At 34.5% G+C, this 18,497-nt stretch overlaps 1 protein-coding gene across 1 annotated transcript; it reads right to left on the bottom strand.

The window, feature by feature from the left end:
* Positions 1-3,079: 3,079 nt before the first annotated feature.
* On the bottom strand, positions 3,080-11,499 carry LOC105346846 (sodium-coupled monocarboxylate transporter 1). The gene is made up of 16 exons (XM_011455621.4): positions 10,759-11,499; positions 10,455-10,523; positions 10,123-10,174; positions 9,813-9,880; positions 9,606-9,686; positions 9,399-9,472; positions 9,134-9,274; positions 8,740-8,869; positions 7,868-7,956; positions 6,488-6,600; positions 5,902-5,972; positions 5,384-5,470; positions 4,669-4,853; positions 3,928-4,031; positions 3,698-3,816; positions 3,080-3,378 (listed from the first exon to the last, which is right to left on the bottom strand). The coding sequence occupies exons 1-16, from the start codon at positions 11,095-11,097 to the stop codon at positions 3,160-3,162; spliced, it is 1,941 nt and encodes a 646-aa protein (XP_011453923.3). The 5' UTR covers positions 11,098-11,499; the 3' UTR covers positions 3,080-3,159.
* Positions 11,500-18,497: the final 6,998 nt, after the last annotated feature.

The raw sequence follows: 18,497 nt of genomic DNA, 5'->3' as shown, positions 1-18,497 counted from the left end.
TTTCTTTCATACAAAGCAGGATACAAGAGGCCCATGGGGCCACATCGCTCACCTGAGCAAACAATGGGCGTTCAAAAGATATTGTGCCATATGGTCTCTCGGTAGAATAACAAAAAATAAATATTGTCAAGTATTCGAATTTTACACTTATTTTTGCATACACGTAATCTTTGACATTGTACCTTCATGAAATACTATTTTTTACCAGAATAAGAAAATCCTACGCAAGATATAAAACTAAACATTTGGTAGGGGTACACTGTTAAGTTGTTAACTTCCAATTCCCTATATTTATGTTCTGCCCCCCCCCCCCACTTTGTAAAGCGATCGAAATATATGAGAGCATATACATTTTTTTCATCAACTACTTACTAGTTATTGTATTTTTTAAAAAAAATATAATAGTTATTGTATTTTATTCAAAAAATCCTACATGTATAGATGTGAAGAAGAAAATTGTAACAATGTGCTCAATTCCTTAAATTAAAAACATTCAAAAATTTAATTTGTCTTCTCCATTATAATTAAATGACTGTTATTTACCTCGCGTACAAACCAGGATCATTTTTCGCTGTGATATTTTCTTAGGAATAGCGATAATAACTTTATCCCCACAACAGAAAGGTGTCAGAACTATGGAAACTGTTTTAAAGATGTCGTTTTTATTTACTCGTGTCTGAATAACTATCAAAATTGATATATATTTCACATTATTTATTGTATAAAGAGAGTAGGTATATACAGAATATCATTCTTTTATTTTGTTTGTACAAGTATTTAACATACTCTAATTCATATAGAATTTCTAATGTTCAACCAAAATTTCAGCGTCAATCGTAGAATTATAAGCAAGATACAGAGGTCACAGTTCGCGTAGGTTTTGCTTAATTTGCGCAGGTAAACAGTTAACTGTTTGATTTACCGAAGTCTCTGTTTGATTTGATACGTAAAAATCACGAAATACAGACGATAGTTCCACGGTTACAAAGCATAAATAATGAAAATGAAACGAAAATCAGAATAAGCTAACACCAACGTCATGTGTGAAAACTGTCAACGCATTGAAATATTTAGCTTCAATTTACTTCACAAAATCGGCACCAATATATTTTGCATGTTTCAAAAACTTCCCGTAATACGCGAACTGTTGCATAACAAGTCAGATCGACCCTTTTTCGTATAATGTCATGGCTGCTTAAAACAAAGAACCTCGTTTTAGAAGTATGGAATACGAGTCTTGGTAAAATGGGTATGCAAACCCGGGCCGTGGCAAAATAAAAGCCGGGGCAGATCGACAATCGTCAATTCCAAATACGCATTATTTTGCAGCAATATTTACAGCAAATCCAAATATACTGGTCCATCAAATATCCTGAAATTCTAATGAGATTGGCAGATTAATAACTGCCAATCTTTTGTTTTGCCCAGTCCAAGTCTTGCCTATCCATTTTACCGGATGCCGAGCCCGAAGCTGAAACACGCCTTTCCTTTATTATTGGGAGTTGATTTTAATCAACTCTCCTATGCAGTTACTCAGACAAACCGAAAGTGAATCAGTGTTTGGACCTCAGCATAAATCATTGCTGCTGACAAGACTTAGTTCTTGAAAATAATCGATAAATTCGATGTAATGTATGCTAAAGCATTGTTTTTCAAGGAAACTTATTTATAAAAACCTTGAAAATATTCAGATTTTAAATGGTACGAACAATTTAAATATTTTTTGTAGTCGTATGTATTCCTACGCCAGAGTTCAATATAGTCTCGTTCAACTCGACGCTCGGCTGTCTCCGTAAATCCTTGTCGGAGATTTACGGTGTCAGCCGAGCGTTTGGTTGAACGAGACTAGAGTTCAATATTGCTTGGATCCATACAATTTTTGAGAAATATTTCTATGACTGATACAAAGTTTGATTGAATTAATTTTATCTTTAAATATTATTTAACATGGTTCATATGGGGGTTTCTAGACATTCTTGTCGAAAAAGTCCAAAAATTCATATTATAAAAATGTGCGTAATACAAATTAGAAACTACATGTACTTGTCATGCAAAATAACATATTATTGATTTTAAGAATAATAAACATCGACAAAATCAACTCCCGTCAGTTCTTCAGTACTTTGATTATTTTCGTAATAACTCAGATTTGAAACAGAATTAGCCCTTAATTTTTGCAATTATATTTTCCTTGCCATAAGGATAATTTAAGCAAAACTACGTTGAATTGGACTCAGTAGTTCTTGAGAAGAAGATTTTTAAAAAATACACCCCCCTTTTTCTACAGTTTCAAGGTTTTCTCCGCTTTGAATACAGATCGGACTTTTATTTCTGCAATTTATATTCGCCCTCCCATAAGGATGCTTTGTACCAAATTTGGTTGAAATTGGATAAGCGGTTTTAGAGTAGAAGTTCAAAATGTAAAAAGTTTACAGACGGACGGACAGACGGACGACGGACAAAATGTGATCAGAATAGTTCACTTGAGCTTTCAGCTCAGGTGAGCTAATAAAGGAAATCTTTAAAAATGTTATTACATGTTATACTTTTATAAAACTGATTATATTTTTAGCATTCTTAAAAAATTCTTCAGTTTATAAATTGTTTATAAATGAAAGTATCAACCTCTCGTCAGAATATATCGCAGGCTCGAACAACGCAGTGAGGGGCGAGGGTGAAAGGTATCCCCCTTACACCCGACCTGTTTGCAGTTGGTTATTAAGCTCGCAGCAAGGAGGTACTAAGATTAAAACGATTAATTGCCGATAACAATGTTAGTTGTAACTTTATTGCACCATGATGTTGCACAGTTTAATTGTTGAATTTTGAAATATTTCAATTGTTTATTATTCAACATTGGCGTTATTTTTTTATATATATACTTTTATCAGGACAGTTTATGGACTTTTACTACACTTTAATCTTAATCCAAAAAGAGCGAGATCCGATTTAGAAGATATTTAGAATAATACCAAGAATGCATCTGATTTTGCTGGGAAGAAAAACAGCATGTTGAAGTTTATAGCTTTGAAAATAATGCGTATACACTTCTTTTACACGTAAAATGTAAGTTCAAAAATTGGCATTTTAAAAATATTTTTATTTCCCTTTTCCATACAATATAACCCGATTCAACAATAGTCATCAACATTTTTCCTCCTAACTTTTCGCCAATATTTTGTCTACACTAGAGGAATCGGCCAAGGAATTGTTGTCGTCTGCTTGTGTTTTGACATCCGGTCCGTCGTCGGAACTCGATGCCCTCTGATCTAGTTTTACATCCAATGTAACTTCCAAAGGCTGCAGAATCAGTATACTAGACCTGGGTTGCCTGTATGTATAGGTAATAGAGGGGACATCCTTTAGCTGATCTTGAAGCTGAAAGTAGGAATTTAACAATACGAATTGCACATGTTCATTTTTGTTAAATGTCTTGTATCGAACTTTACTATCCTAATGATCGTCATATTTTCCACAAATACACATAATCAACTCTATATCATCATAAAACACAACATAAACAACAGCGGATGATTGTCTCAAAAACCATTAAAATGGCACAGATGTATTCAGCAATTTGGCAATATCGTCGCAGAGACTTATTCCTTCTTCGGACTCCGGACCTTGGATCAGAAAACAACACATGGTACATGTACATGTATGTTAACGTATATCTAAAATATACACGTTTAAATACCTGCTTTTGTTTCATTTCTTTTTTGAGGATATGTGGTGGGAAGCACAGACCCATACAAATATTCTCCCACATCTTCAGCCTCAGACGATCTGGTACTTTACCAGTCTTCTCCGTTTGCCCTGCAATGTTTGCAAGGTAGACATTTAAATCTTGCCCTAATTATAACATGTTAATTAATAAATTAAATGTGTTGACCACAATGAATACTGTATGCTTGTATACTCCCTTACCCTTTGTGCACCAGCTGACGAACAGACCGACACACACTGTGATGATAACACCCAGGGCACTGAACCACAAGTAGGAAATCCCATAGAACCTATCTAGTCCCTCTCTGAAATTCAAAAAGCAAGAAGTATTTTAAAACTATGGCACAAAGTCACATTAAACAATTAATAAATGACCATTGGCACATTAAATATTGTAAATTATAGAGATAATGACCATTTCAAAGGGCCCCGCTGTTAGCTAATGATGGCAAAGGATATAAAGAACTTTTAAAGCTTAGTTTAAGATCATTGTGTACACGCTATGTTTTGGTTGACGTATAAGACAGGTTGGTCAAAGGAAGGAAAAGAAGAGAATGCTGACAACAAGAAACTATGTTTGATCTTTGCATTCTTTGACGTATATCTGTACCGACGAAAACTCGTGATGTGAAGTTAGAAACAAAATTTGGCCAAGGAGTGAAGAATCATGCGTATAGAAAAAGATCTTCTATGGCACTGACATCTAAAATTCACTGCACATTTTCCATGCTTTTCAAAACAACCCATGACTTTACCATATTAGCTACCAAATTTTTAATGAAATAGATTCAACAATAATATAAAAAAATTATTATAATAGTTTTTAATAAAAGAAATTGTTTCGTATAAATGTTATGCATTAAAGGTAATTCCATTGGGATAAAATATTTTTTTACGTTGTCGTAACTTTTATGGAAACCGTATGACGCTCAGCATTCTTACAATGAGGGATCCGGGTTATTTATCTTGTAGTCGCTCGACATGATGACGTCATCAACAGTGGTTGTGTTGGAATGGCAGCCCAAGGTGGACGTGGGGAGACGAGCGTTTGTTGGTAGGGAGAGGTACTTTCCTATCTGACCCCACATGGAGAAAGCGAATCCCAGAACACCCCCAACCAGGGCACCCTGGGTAAAAGATACATATAAAATTTTACATAATACGTCACAAATCACAAAGTTGTTGTTTTTTTGTTTTTTTTTAGTTGTCGTTTTTTTTTATTAATAAACGGATATAAAAAAAATAATGAAGGGAAGGAATACTAATAAAAAAATTAAAGTTATTACAAAATTTGGCTAATTATAATTCAAATCACAAAGTTGCTAGATATTATTCTGAAGTATTGAGCCAAAAGTCTGATATGATATTAGATGTATGGAATCTTACACTGTCTGTTACCTGCACATTGTGTCAATCAATATTTCAATTTTGGTACGTTGTATATTCTTAACAAATTGTTTGTTAGCATGATTTAAGAAAATGCATCTACAATGATATAAATGTAAAAGGCTGGCACCAGACTATACGTCTGTCCTGAATATAAAAGCAATAATGTAAGTTGATTTTTTTTTCTTTCTCATAATTTAATTATGAGTCTCTTGTTTCTCTCGGCTTCAAAGGATGGACTTTTATGCAAATAAATAAAAATCATACTTACGACCCAGTTGGAGCTGGTAAAACAGGCCCCTAGAATGAATACGCCCACTAGTGGTGCCCCAGCAGAGCCATTGAAAGCCAAGGATGCCTGGTCAATTGGAAGGAAATTAAAAATGAAAAGAAACATGGATTGGTTCTTTACATAGAAAATTTAATAAATCTATTACATTGTATACGCACTGAATACTCAGTGACGTTACTTTCCTAAAAACAAAATCCATTGACATTCAAATTCCGATTTTTAAAAATGAGGATTAGTTTCTCTTTTATGTGTGTGCCAAATCTTCTCTATACTTTCTTTGTTAATGAAAAATTACAGTCATCTTTCATTAAATTATATTTTTGTCACATTCCTATTGTAATGTTTTGGACATTTCACAAGTTACTTCAGTTGTATGTAGTCCGAAGATTAAAGAAAAAAGGTTAACAGCTTTCTCGTGATCTTTATTGATTACCTGAAATATTCTACTAACCGAGAAAAGAAAGTCAATATTTGAAATAAGTTAAAGAGACATTTACCTGTAGAACTGTACCACCCATCTCTTTGACAGCGAAAGCCATTCCTATACCAAGCAATCCATATAGGAACGCTGGAAAAATGTTCAAAACCGTTTTGTTCTTAAAAACACAATCAATAGTTTAAAAATGGTCAAGGAGTTGTATAGAAATGCACAGAAATGGTTTAGGCTTAAGAAAAACTTCATATCTCGCTTTTTTCCGCAAGCAAGTGAAATCCATTTTGTATAGTTACGTGTGTAATATAACCGAACAAAATACATAGACTTATTTAAAATTAAAATTTTCATCATAGGTTCAAATATATAACTTTGGCAATATTCGTTGAACGCCAATTTTCTTGGAATTCGTTGTAAAGTTGACAAATCAAATTATATATTCATTGAAGTGCAATATCTAATAACATATCTAATATTATATTGATAAAGTGACTAGCTTAAAATTTGGGTACAATCTATGAAACTGTCATTTTCACTAAACCCGCGAAAATTGATACACACGAATATTTGTGAAACTGCAGTAGTTGTTATATATTGAGCACAGGACATGTATGGTCTAAATTGTCACATCTCCAAATGCAACACTTTACCGAGAGTTCGCGTGACTTTTGTTGCGTTTCTCTCTGACAAAGAGCTGAATCTCAATTTCAGGAAATCTTCCCATGTGACAGCAGCCAGCGAATTCAACATGGAGGAAATCGAACTGTAAAGTGATAATGAAAACATTTCATTAATATCATTAAAAACTGAAATTTCTGACTATTAATAGAGCTGAATTTAATTGGAACTTCCCCCGTCACACCCACGGACGAAAAAAAAACCCAACAGCGATTTGACGCAATCCTTTGCTGAAAAACGTCATCATCGCTGCGCAATAATTGTATTTAACGTGTATTAAATGGTCAAGGTTACCAATCGTTTATACACACACACACACACACACATTTTAGCAAGCGTCGTAACATCTTGACGGCTAACTAATGACTACCGACCAGTGCACAATCGATAATTACTGTTCACTGTGAACAGTTCTTACAATTTAAGTCCAAAGTTTGACAAATTTTAGGTAATGAAAATCGCTCAGAACTATATTTAATAATAGTTATTCAAATGATTTTTTTTCCGTTCAAAGAATCCGCGTAAATTTTTACCCGCGGATTAAATTGATATTGTGATTCCGCGGAATTATGACCCCGTGGAAAAAAATACGTCTACAGTATATATATATATATATATATATATATATATATATATATATATATATATATATATATATATATATATATATATATATATATATATATATATATATATATATATACACACACACATGTATGCTATGTCGAATGCCTACCCCACCCCAGCTCCCAACAAAAAACAAAAGCAACTGAAGAAACGGTTTTCAGATAGAATTTTTAACGGTGGACAAACGGCTGTGTAACGGTCAGACCGAAGCAAGCTCGGTAGTCATCTGGTCGAGTCTAAAGTCCATCGGAAATCTACGGAAGCATAACGTAAATTCAAGAAAGGATCCACATGAAAACTGCACAAAACACGTATAAATACGGTTTTTTTTAACGAACAACTTGCAAGGGGGTGACCGTTCCAAGATTTGAGCTTGCTCAATATTTTCTTTTGAAAAGTACAGACTTCACAGGATATTGGATGTTCTGGCCAAATACGAAAATGGACAGTTAAGGCGCAATCAAAGACGATCAGATTTGGAAAAAAACCCGCCAGAAGCTTCTGTTATCCGATGAAGTGTGACTGAGCCTTATGAAAATAATGTACTTGAAGAACTTGATATTTGGTATTTACAGTTGTTGATATTCCTCTTAAAACCCCACAAAACCAGTATTGCTGTTGATCTGGTATTTTTAAAACTTATATTTGCAAATCTGCATTAATTATAATTACAACAATTGGGCTTAAAATTAAAAAGACATAGTTTGTACGTGTTATATATATACCTAAGAGCACCGCTGATCATGCATGCTACAAAAAGCCCAGGTAGGCCTGGCAGATCTTGGAACACCTCCATCACAAAGTGTGGTAAGAGCTGAAATATGAAAACAGCAGTTAACGATCGAGGCATGTTTATACATATGTACACTGTCACATGTTCCCTTAAGAATAATTTTAAGTCGTGTCTACATAAAAAGTCGAGGAGAAAAATCGTAATATTTTTACTTAAATGAGGATAATAAGAATTTCCTGACTGTAAAAAGTAAAAAAAAACCTTTTGTGTTTGTTAACAAATTAGCCATCAAATTTTCTTTAAACTTTAAGATAAGATGCCTTTAGCTATAAAGTATAATTTATAGAGAAAAAGTCAATAAATTTAACCTTTTAAATGCGTACATATTTTTTTTATATTCTTACAGAGAGCTCTCCTTTTAAAAGAGATCAATACAGTCCAAAAATTGCCACGACTATTGAACCCTCTTAAATGGAAAAATCCTTCTTTTTTTTTAATCTTTTAAATTCAAAATTCAAGACAATTTCAACCCCAAGCATCATGCCAGCTTTTTCTGTCCTCCTTCATTAAATATGATGCAATTTCTTAATTGAACATATCCCCATTAACATAAAAACTATTAATGTTTTCTAGCAAGAATCTCTCAAATTATTGATTTTCTTTCACAATCAAACTCCCATGGAAAAATATGTGATGGAATTCCAATTAGCCACTTGAATAGAATGCATTACATAAAATCTATATTAAAAATGAATATCAAGCCTTTTTATTTTATATTGACCAAAATGTTTATAATACGAATATTTGGGATGAAATGTGGATACTTCTCTAATTAAAATAAATGTTGAAGTCTCTGTGATGTACCTGGTTTTCATTTGCTACATCGCCATTTTTAAGAGGATCACATGTGACGTAATTTGCATAAAGAGCCAATCCGGTAAAAGAACACAGCGTAATCAGAAGAAACATCCCGGGAACATTACAAATCAAAGCACTGCAAACAAAACGTTGACGTTTCAACTTTCTGAATTGATTTCATGTATTTCATTACACAGTAACCAATATTTTACTTAAATGTCCATTCTTGTGGTAGTGAAGTTAAAATATTTACATAGTGCTCGAATGGAAGTATAAAATTAATATTTGACAAACACAGAGTCAGACCTTGCATAATAAGAGTAAAAATAGTTATTCCTAAAGTATTTAAAGACATTTTAATTGTTGATATCAAGGAGGTAGATTGATGATAGTTGCTTACAATCTTGCGTCGCTTAGGGAGCGCGCTGAAGAAAATCGCTGAACCATTTGTTGATCCACAGTGTAAGGATACAGCCATACAAAATACATCCCAATAGTCAAAGACCAAAATGTCTGGCGGATGTGAGGGTCTGGGTCAAAACTTAAAAAAAAAATGATTTGTCAGTGTGACATATACATTGTTTTTGTTTAGGAAGAAAATTGCACTGTTTTTTTTTTCGAACAAAAAAATTAGATTTTTATAAAGATAAATACATGTATCGTACTCAAAGAAATTTATTCTCCCTCCTTGGTAGTTTATGTTCCACAATTCCTCAAGGCCACCCACCTTTATACATCCCTGAAGAAATATTTATTGCATGAAATTTAATATATGATTATTGTGATCTCATAATTTTCTTCAACAGTGGCATTTAAATTGCAGTGTTTTGTGCGTTTAACTTGCAATGCGTTTTACAGTCTCATTACAAAACCTGAATAAAAACGGCCAGCATTCCGGCGAACATGACAAACGTTTGGAAGACGTCTGTCCAAATTACAGCCTTCATTCCTCCCTAAAAATTAAGGACCTCATAATTAGATAGTAGTGATTGATTTTGATGAATATTGTTTTAAAAGGAATTTGTATATAATTTTGTTTATTTTGTGTTTGTTTATGAGTCAAGAGGCGTGGAACCAACCAGCGTCGTGTAAAACGTACAGACTCCGCCCACTACTAAAATAATGGCCCATACTGGGAATCCCGTCACTGCAATAAAATGAGACATTTATTTACAGATAATGTCGTAAATTAATAAATTTAGAAAACCATTCAAATAAACAATCCCGAACCGGAAGTATTCAGTCTCTTCCTGATAAACATTACTCAAGTTTGAGAAGGAGTACTTGTGTAAGTGTCAAAAATCAAAAGTAAAGCATGCAATTCTTTTTTATACACTAGATATTATTAGTTCAAAAATTAAAACTAAAAAAGATATTCAGAACAAATACCTGCCCCTAGAGCTGTCGAAGGTCCGTAAAGAACGATGCCCATTCCCATAATCTACAACAAAGAAGTACAGTTATTAGATATATCTGGTATAATTGGTTTAGGGCTCTTCAATCTTTATTTGGCAAACCACTGATGAGCTATAATATTCATGTACATGTCATATGCTACTATTGTAACAGAAAATAATATAGGACATATAGGATTCTAAATTGAGGGGGGGGGGGGGGGGGTGCGTCAAGTTGAATACCATTCCAACTTACCTGACTTTCAAACAAACATGTAAAATAAACATTTATTTATAAAAATGAAAGTATTTCAATTTGTCTCTTACCAGTCGCAAGATAAACAAGGCTGCTGCAAACAAACGGACGGACTTGGAATGAAATCTTAACTCAAGATACTGAAAATGGAAAAAAAAGAAATCGAAATAAAATACTGATAAATTATTTTTAATTGAATACAATGTAATGAAATGAAAAAGATTCCATCTCAAAAACAAAAAAAGCGGGGAAAAGGGTCTTGACAAAATGGAGGTCCATATGGAGGACGCGAAAGTGAATCAATGCCTTGACCAAAATGGAGGTCCTTATGGAGGACACGAAAGTGAATCAATGCCTTCCTTTTCTAAAGCTCACCTCATAAACGCTAACAAGTTTTAACTTAAAAAACATCGGCCCAAATAAGAAAGCGCCGGTCAACGGCGCTAAAATAGCGCCAAATACAGAAATCCAGTATTGGATTCCATATACATAGACTTCGGCCGGAGTGCCCAAAAGTGTTGACGCGGAAAAGAAGCTGGCCAAAACAGATAATGCAACCGGAAGTGACCTCATGCTACGATCTGCCATTAGAAATTCCCGGTTCGTTTGTTGTTTTCCTCCTGCACAAGCGTAGAACACTCCAATGCCGACAGAAATTAATAGCATCACTCCGAAGATGATATAGTCCGCCAACTGAAATTTGTTTTCCTCCATGTTCGGGTAGTTTTATTTTTATGCAGCTGTATATCCTTTTTGAACACCCCAACACTTGCACCTATTCTTGTCAGCTATAGCAGCTGCTCCTAGTCCCCCTATCTAATCGTTTTGGTAATAAGTCACCCTGGTTTAAGACGTGTTTGATTTGTACGCTGATTTACTTATAAGTAGTCGTGAATGAAATGATAAGCACCGCATTGGGTATACGCCGGAATGTTGAATCCCCTTGAGTGGGGTACTGCGCAATGTTGACCTTGCTTGAATGGCCGTGTTTGTCTTTGTGATGAGGTATCTGGTCCCGGGCGGCATGCATCTCATTAGAGACCCTCTAAGTATCACCTCAAACTTAGCCAGACAAAGACAAACAAACCCGAAATTTGCCCGTGGTGGACCGTCGTTTACTGTTCAGTTTACAAAAAAACGTCTATATCTTATTCGGTTGCATAAATATTTATCATACTGTCTTTTCCTAAAAGAAGTAAAGTGTATGACTGTGCACGCTCGCGTCAACTGATACATTTTTTTGTGTGCGTTTGTTAAAAAGGATCAAGAAGAAAGTTTATCACTGCATTGATTGGTTGTAAGGTAGATAACGAGATGAGAAAGAAAACCAAATTTTCCCTTGTATCCACAATGACCAAAATTACTTACGATAGCATTTTTTTTTCATCAGAAAACTCTTTAAACTTAAGGACTTCGAGAATATATGTGACCCATTGAACACCTGGTAATATAAAATATTTAACACTTAAATCATATCCGTGGATTTTTTTTATAATCTAAATGACTGTTGTTCTATTGCGTAAGAATAAACGCACTCGCTTCACACCGCTTGACTGGAGTTCGATCCTCGAAAATGGCAGTGGTTGTGGGTAAAGTGATCATTCGTGGACCCCTGCCCCCTCGAAGATCATCGACACCTTTGGCGAAAATACATGTATGTGTCAACAATAAGCATTTTAAAACTACAGTTTAAAAAAAAAAAGTTCAATAAAAGGATTTTGCTTCCCGGAAAGTAAAATATTCATCGAGCCCGAAGGGCGAAGAAATAATTGACTTCGAGGGTAGCTTTAACTATCGTTTTGATCACCCAGCAATATTGTTTTTAATATATGATTTAATGACAAATTGAAACAAATTGAAACAGACATGATGTTTATTAACGTTAGGTAGTACAGTTAACACAGGCAGAAACGTGAAATTTCATTGGACGACAGGAAAGATGATAAAAAAGCGTAGCAATGTAGAAAAAAAAAATCAAAAGTGATATTCATCCCGTAAGTAAAGTACAGGGCTGCATTTTACAAAAGAACGTACGACAAAGACGTAAATATTTATAGCCTCGTAAAATGATCTTTAAAGTACACAATTGACATAACACCATTTGTTTACAAATATTTTAATTTCCATAATTATATTTTCAAGCCATAAGAATAAATCATTGATTAGTTGGTGACTAATTAGCATTCATTAATTTGGTCTTTCTTTTGTAAAACGCAGCCCATGTGTTTATAACAGTTTTTATTTTTTCTGGAATGTTGATATATAACAGCCAAACACAGAGCAAGAAATATGTATAATATTCTATTTAGCAAAATGATATTATATCAGGGGAATATCGACTCATGGAGTGGTCATTATTTGTCACAAAGGAACCTATTTGGTGAAAATAATTTCTTCCTATCCTTATTTTAATCAATAATCTGGGAAATGGCATTGTGCTATAACATAGAAAGATTAAAAGACTTATTAGAATGACTACTGTTTTGAATGAGATGTCTTTTCAATTTAACTCAAAACTGTGGAATTTCAAATACTCTCTTCATTTGGTTTGTTTGCTGTCCTCAAACAGTTCAAATCTGTTACTGTTATTTTCTATATTTTTTCCATCTCAAGAATGTAGATATGTAGATAGTTTCTTCCACATCAAATTTTGTAATAGTCTCCATTTCTTTTATCGTTGTCTTTTTTTAAAGTCTTTATGATAGAGCTTAACAGTATTGCCGTCTGTAAAACTAATTTCATCTGATTGCAGTTTTCAGCCTTCATATTAAAATTTTTCCTCAATAAACATTCCTCTTTCAATCTACCGTTTGACTGTTACTCATGCACTTTGCTGAATACGATTTTGTCTTCACCATTTTAAAATCAAGCCTCCCTTTTTATGCCATTGCTTAACATGTGTCAGTGCAATATGTCATCTTATGTCTAAATTTAGTAAATGTCCGATTTCATTTACGGTTTAAGTCGTTAACATCTATGACATCATCAGATTATATATGTACTTGGATGAACAAAAGTCTCTTCGAAGAACTTCATAAATTCTTTGATGACTTTCTTTCAGTAGACAAATGTCGTTCGTTTAAGATATCTACAAAATCATTGAATCTCTATAACTGCAAAACAGACCTAAAAATTTTGCCTTAACATGCATGTAGATGAAATATATATATATATATATATATATATATATATATATATATATATATATATATATATATATATAAAAATTAAATAAGAAAACACGAAAAACGTTCAATATAGCTTAAGCGCTTTCATTTTAAAATCTTCAGAAGCTATATAATGGTAACATAGTAACGTGACGTCAAAAGACTTGAACGTTGAACGGCAATGTCTATTATGACGTCATAGTTAGATTTAGCGGAAAAAATATAATATAATATAATATAATATGGACACTTGCGGCAATAAACAGTTTAAAATCTTTCCATTTTACAAACTGTTGAGTGACAGTAATGTGCAAAGAAGAGAAAAAGAAAAACAGTTCATCCGTATTTTTAAACCCAAATTGAACTGTCTGTAATAACAATGTATTGAATTGTATGTTATATACTATGTTGCAAATTATATTTTTTCCGCTAAATCTAACTATGACGTCATAATAGACATTGCCGTTCAACGTTCAAGTTTTTTGACGTCACGTTACTATGTTACCATTATATAGCTTCTGAAGATTTTAAAATGAAAGCGCTTAACGAGGCCGAGTACAGAACGAGTACGCACGCTTTCGCACAGCGTTTCATTTGTATTGTGACGTCATCTTTTTGCTTGCTTGACGCCATGGCGTGATAGTTTGAACTGCAGAAATTCAGCGAAAATTGTTGAAAAAATCTCGTTTGATGCGTAAAAATAATGTTATATTGTGGAATAAACATAAATGTCTCGAAGTATAAGCTATATTTGGGCTCGGGTCGAAAACGAGAAGAGGGTTCAGCAAGCCTAGCCCTCTGTCACGTTTTCTTAACCCGCCTAAATATAGCTTAATTCATACATTTCAAGACAGTAACCATGTATTTTATATTAATGACCCTTAATATGTGATGTTATATATTTTTTTTATTACTTAAATATGTCTGAATGTTTTAATAATACTATATAGATCACCTTTTCCGCCTTTGTCAAATAAAAAATAGCCATTATCTGACGAATCTGGGAAATTGGGCATACAAAAATCAACTTTGATAAGACCCCTGGAACAAACCAGGAGGTAAAAGGTTTTTTTTATTTGACCATTTGATGCCTTTTAGCAATAACTTTAATATGTAGAACAGAAAAAGAAATCCCTAGGGCAGAAGTTTTGAAAAAATGTAAAAAATATGCAAAATTGATACATTTCAAGCAAAATCCCATAGGGTCCTATGTTAAAGATTAACAAACTTTGAGATGACCCCCTAAACAAACGGTGTGGTAAATGTCTTATTTTTTAATCTTAAAATAATAATTATATCAGTAGAAATTGATGTAAAAAATTTCATTCAAAAATCTAGGGCAGAAAAAATTAGACCCGGTGTCATATAATATTTTGAACCCCGCGATATATTGAACCCGGGTTCAAAATATCGCTGCGATATATTGAACCCCCCCATAAAATATTGAACCCCGGGTTCAAAATATTATGGCCGCGATATTTTGAACCCCCCTCTATTTTTCATTGCTATTGGAGAGGGGGTTCAAAATATTATGGTCGCGATATTTTGAACCCCCCTCTATTTTTCCAATTCCCATTGGAGAGGGGGTTCAAAATATTATGGCCGCGATATTTTGAACCCCCCTCTATTTTTCATTGGTATTGGAGAGGGGGTTCAAAATATTATGGCCGCGATATATTGAACCCCCCTCTATTTTTCATTGGTATTGGAGAGGGGGTTCAAAATATTATGGCCGCGATATTTTGAACCCCCCTCTATTTTTCCAATTCCCATTGGAGAGGGGGTTCAAAATATTATGGCCGCGATATTTTGAACCCCCCTCTATTTTTCATTGGTATTGGAGAGGGGGTTCAAAATATTATGGCTGCGATATTTTGAACCACCTACCTTTATCCAATTCCCAATGGATAGGGGGTTCAAAATATTATGGCTGCGATATTTTGAACCCCCCTCTATTTTTCATTGGTATTGGAGAGGGGGTTCAAAATATTATGGCCGCGATATTTTGAACCCCCCTCTATTTTTCCAATTCCCGTTGGAGAGGGGGTTCAAAATATTATGGCCGCGATATTTTGAACCCCCCTCTATTTTTCATTGGTATTGGAGAGGGGGTTCAAAATATTATGGCTGCGATATTTTGAACCCCCTACCTTTATCCAATTCCCAATGGATAGGGGGTTCAAAATATTATGGCTGCGATATTTTGAACCCCCCTCTATTTTTCATTGGCATTGGAGAGGGGGTTCAAAATATTATGGCCGCGATATTTTGAACCTCCCTCTATTTTTCACTGGTATTGGAGAGGGGGTTCAAAATGTTATGGCTGCGATATTTTGAACCCCCCTCTATTTTTCCAATTCCCATTGGAGAGGGGGTTCAAAATATTATGGCCGCGATATTTTGAACCCCCCTCTATTTTTCATTGGTATTGGAGAGGGGGTTCAAAATATTATGGCCGCGATATTTTGAACCCCCTACCTTTATCCAATTCTCAATGGATAGGGGGTTCAAAATATTATGGCTGCGATATTTTGAATCCCCCTCTATTTTTCATAGGTATTGGAGAGGGGGTTCAAAATATTATGGCTGCGACAATAAAAGCACAATTATACCCCCCCCTTCCCATCTATCCCCCCCCCAAAAAAAAAATTGAATTCTGTATATGCATGAAGTAAAGATTTGGGGGGGGGGGGGGAGGGTCAAAAGCAATAAAAGAAGGGGGGCATTTATTTATAATTAAATTTCACAGTCATTAAATTTTGAAACCCCTAGATCTCCAATAGCCAGTGATAAGAAGGGTTTTCAATATATCGCAGCCATAATATTATGAACCCCCTCTCCAAAGGGAATTGGAAATAAGTAGGGGGTTTAGTATATCACGGCCATAATATTTTGAACCCCCTCTCCAAAGGAAATTGGAAACAGTAGAGGGTTCAATATATCGCGGCCATAATATTTTGAACCCCCTCTCCAAAGGGAATATTTGAACCCCTTCTCCAATAGCAATGAAAAATTGAGGGGGGTTCAAATTATCGCGGCCATAATATTTTGAACCCCCTCTCCAAAGGAAATTGGAAACAGTAGGGGGTTCAATATATCGCAGCCATAATATTTTGAACCCCCTCTCCAATGGGAATTGGAAATAGGTAGGGGGTTCAATATATCGCAGCCATAATATTTTGAACCCCCTCTCCAAAGGGAATATTTGAACCCCTTCTCCAATAGCAATGAAAAATTGAGGGGAGTTCAAATTATCGCGGCCATAATATTTTGAACCCCCTCTCCAAAGGAAATTGGAAACAGTAGGGGGTTCAATATATCGCAGCCATAATATTTTGAACCCCCTCTCCAATGGGAATTGGAAATAGGTAGGGGTTCAATATATCGCAGCCATAATATTTTGAACCCCCTCTCCAATAGCAATAAAAAATGGAGGGGGGTTCAAAATATCGCAGCAATAATATTTTGAACCCCCTCTCCGATGGAAATTGGAAATAGGTAGGGGGTTCAAAATATCGCAGCCATAATATTTTGAACCCCCTCTCCAAAGGGAATTGGAAATAGGTAGGGGGTTCAAAATATCGCAGCCATAATATTTTGAACCTCCTCTTCAATGGGAATTGGAAATAGGTAGGGGGTTCAATATATCGCAGCCATAATATTTTGAACCCCCTCTCCAATGGCAATAAAAAATGGAGGGGGGTTTAAAATATCGCAGCCATAATATTTTGAACCCCCTCTCCGATGGAAATTGGAAATAGGTAGGGGGTTGAAAATATCGCAGCCATAATATTTTGAACCCCCTCTCCAAAGGGAATTAGAAACAATAATATTTTGAACCCCCTCTCCAATAGCAAAAAAAAATAGAGGGGAATTCAAAATATCGCGGCCATAATATTTTGAACCCTCTCTCCAATGGGAATTGGAAATAGGTAGGGGGTTCAAAATATCGCAGCCATAATATTTTGAACCCCCTCTCCAAAGGGAATTGGAAATAGGTAGGGGGTTCAATATATCGCAGCCATAATATTTTGAACCCCCTCTCCAAAGGGAATTGGAAATAGGTAGGGGGTTCAATATATCGCAGCCATAATATTTTGAACCCCCTCTCCAAAGGAAATTGGAAACAGTAGGGGGTTCAAAATATCGCAGCCATAATATTTTGAACCCCCTCTCCAATGGGAATTGGAAATAGGTAGAGGGTTCAATATATCGCAGCCATAATATTTTGAACCCGGGGTTCAATATTTTATGGGGGGGTTCAATATATCGCAGCGATATTTTGAACCCGGGTTCATAATATCGCATAATATATTGAACCCGGGTTCAATATTTCGCGGTATCAAAATATTATATGACACCGGCCTCGTTAAGCTATATTGAACGTTTTTCGTGTTTTCTTATTTAATTTTTATCTATAACTCGCCGACCACTGTGGATTTTATTGTGTTTCAATATATATATATATATATATATATATATATATATATATATATATATATATATATATATATATATATATATATATATTATTTAATGAAAATTTTGTTACAGGACTTGGGTGAATTGTGTAAAAATGCGTCAGGGGTTTCAACAAAACAATACTTTTATGTGAAATCGGGCAAACTTAAGTAGTGTATACACAATTGGCATTCTATAGACTTGTGCATGTTTCTCTGATATTTGTATAATAGTTTACTTGTTATCCATATACGTTCCATTGATTCTAGCTCCTTCATTACATTTGTGACTAAGCCACTGCAGAACGAATATATCCTGCCTAGATCGTTACACGATAGCGTCCAGTAGCAAAGCTAGATAAACAATTGAAAAAGGTCGAGAGTCGTAAACCTATAATACATTTCTGTTGATGCTTATTGATCTGTTTTAAAAATAAATTAAAATAACTGAAGACCTAAGTCGAGTGCCTCAGCCAATCGATGGCGA

Source organism: Magallana gigas, chromosome 5 (genome assembly GCF_963853765.1).
Source record: "Magallana gigas chromosome 5, xbMagGiga1.1, whole genome shotgun sequence".
NCBI classification, from domain to species: domain Eukaryota; kingdom Metazoa; phylum Mollusca; class Bivalvia; order Ostreida; family Ostreidae; genus Magallana; species Magallana gigas.
Note: the sequence above shows the minus strand (reverse complement) of the source record. Positions and strands in the feature narration are given on the sequence as shown.

Coding starts and splice junctions, on each gene's coding strand:
- LOC105346846 (XM_011455621.4), bottom strand. CDS start 11,097: ATGGAGGAAAACAAATTTCAGTTGGCGGACTATATCATCTTCGGAGTG. Junction 9,275..9,398: donor GGGAGAATAAATTTCTTTGA/GTACGATACATG, acceptor TTTTTTTTTAAG/TTTTGACCCAGACCCTCACA. Junction 3,817..3,927: donor CGTCAGCTGGTGCACAAAGG/GTAAGGGAGTAT, acceptor CAAACATTGCAG/GGCAAACGGAGAAGACTGGT.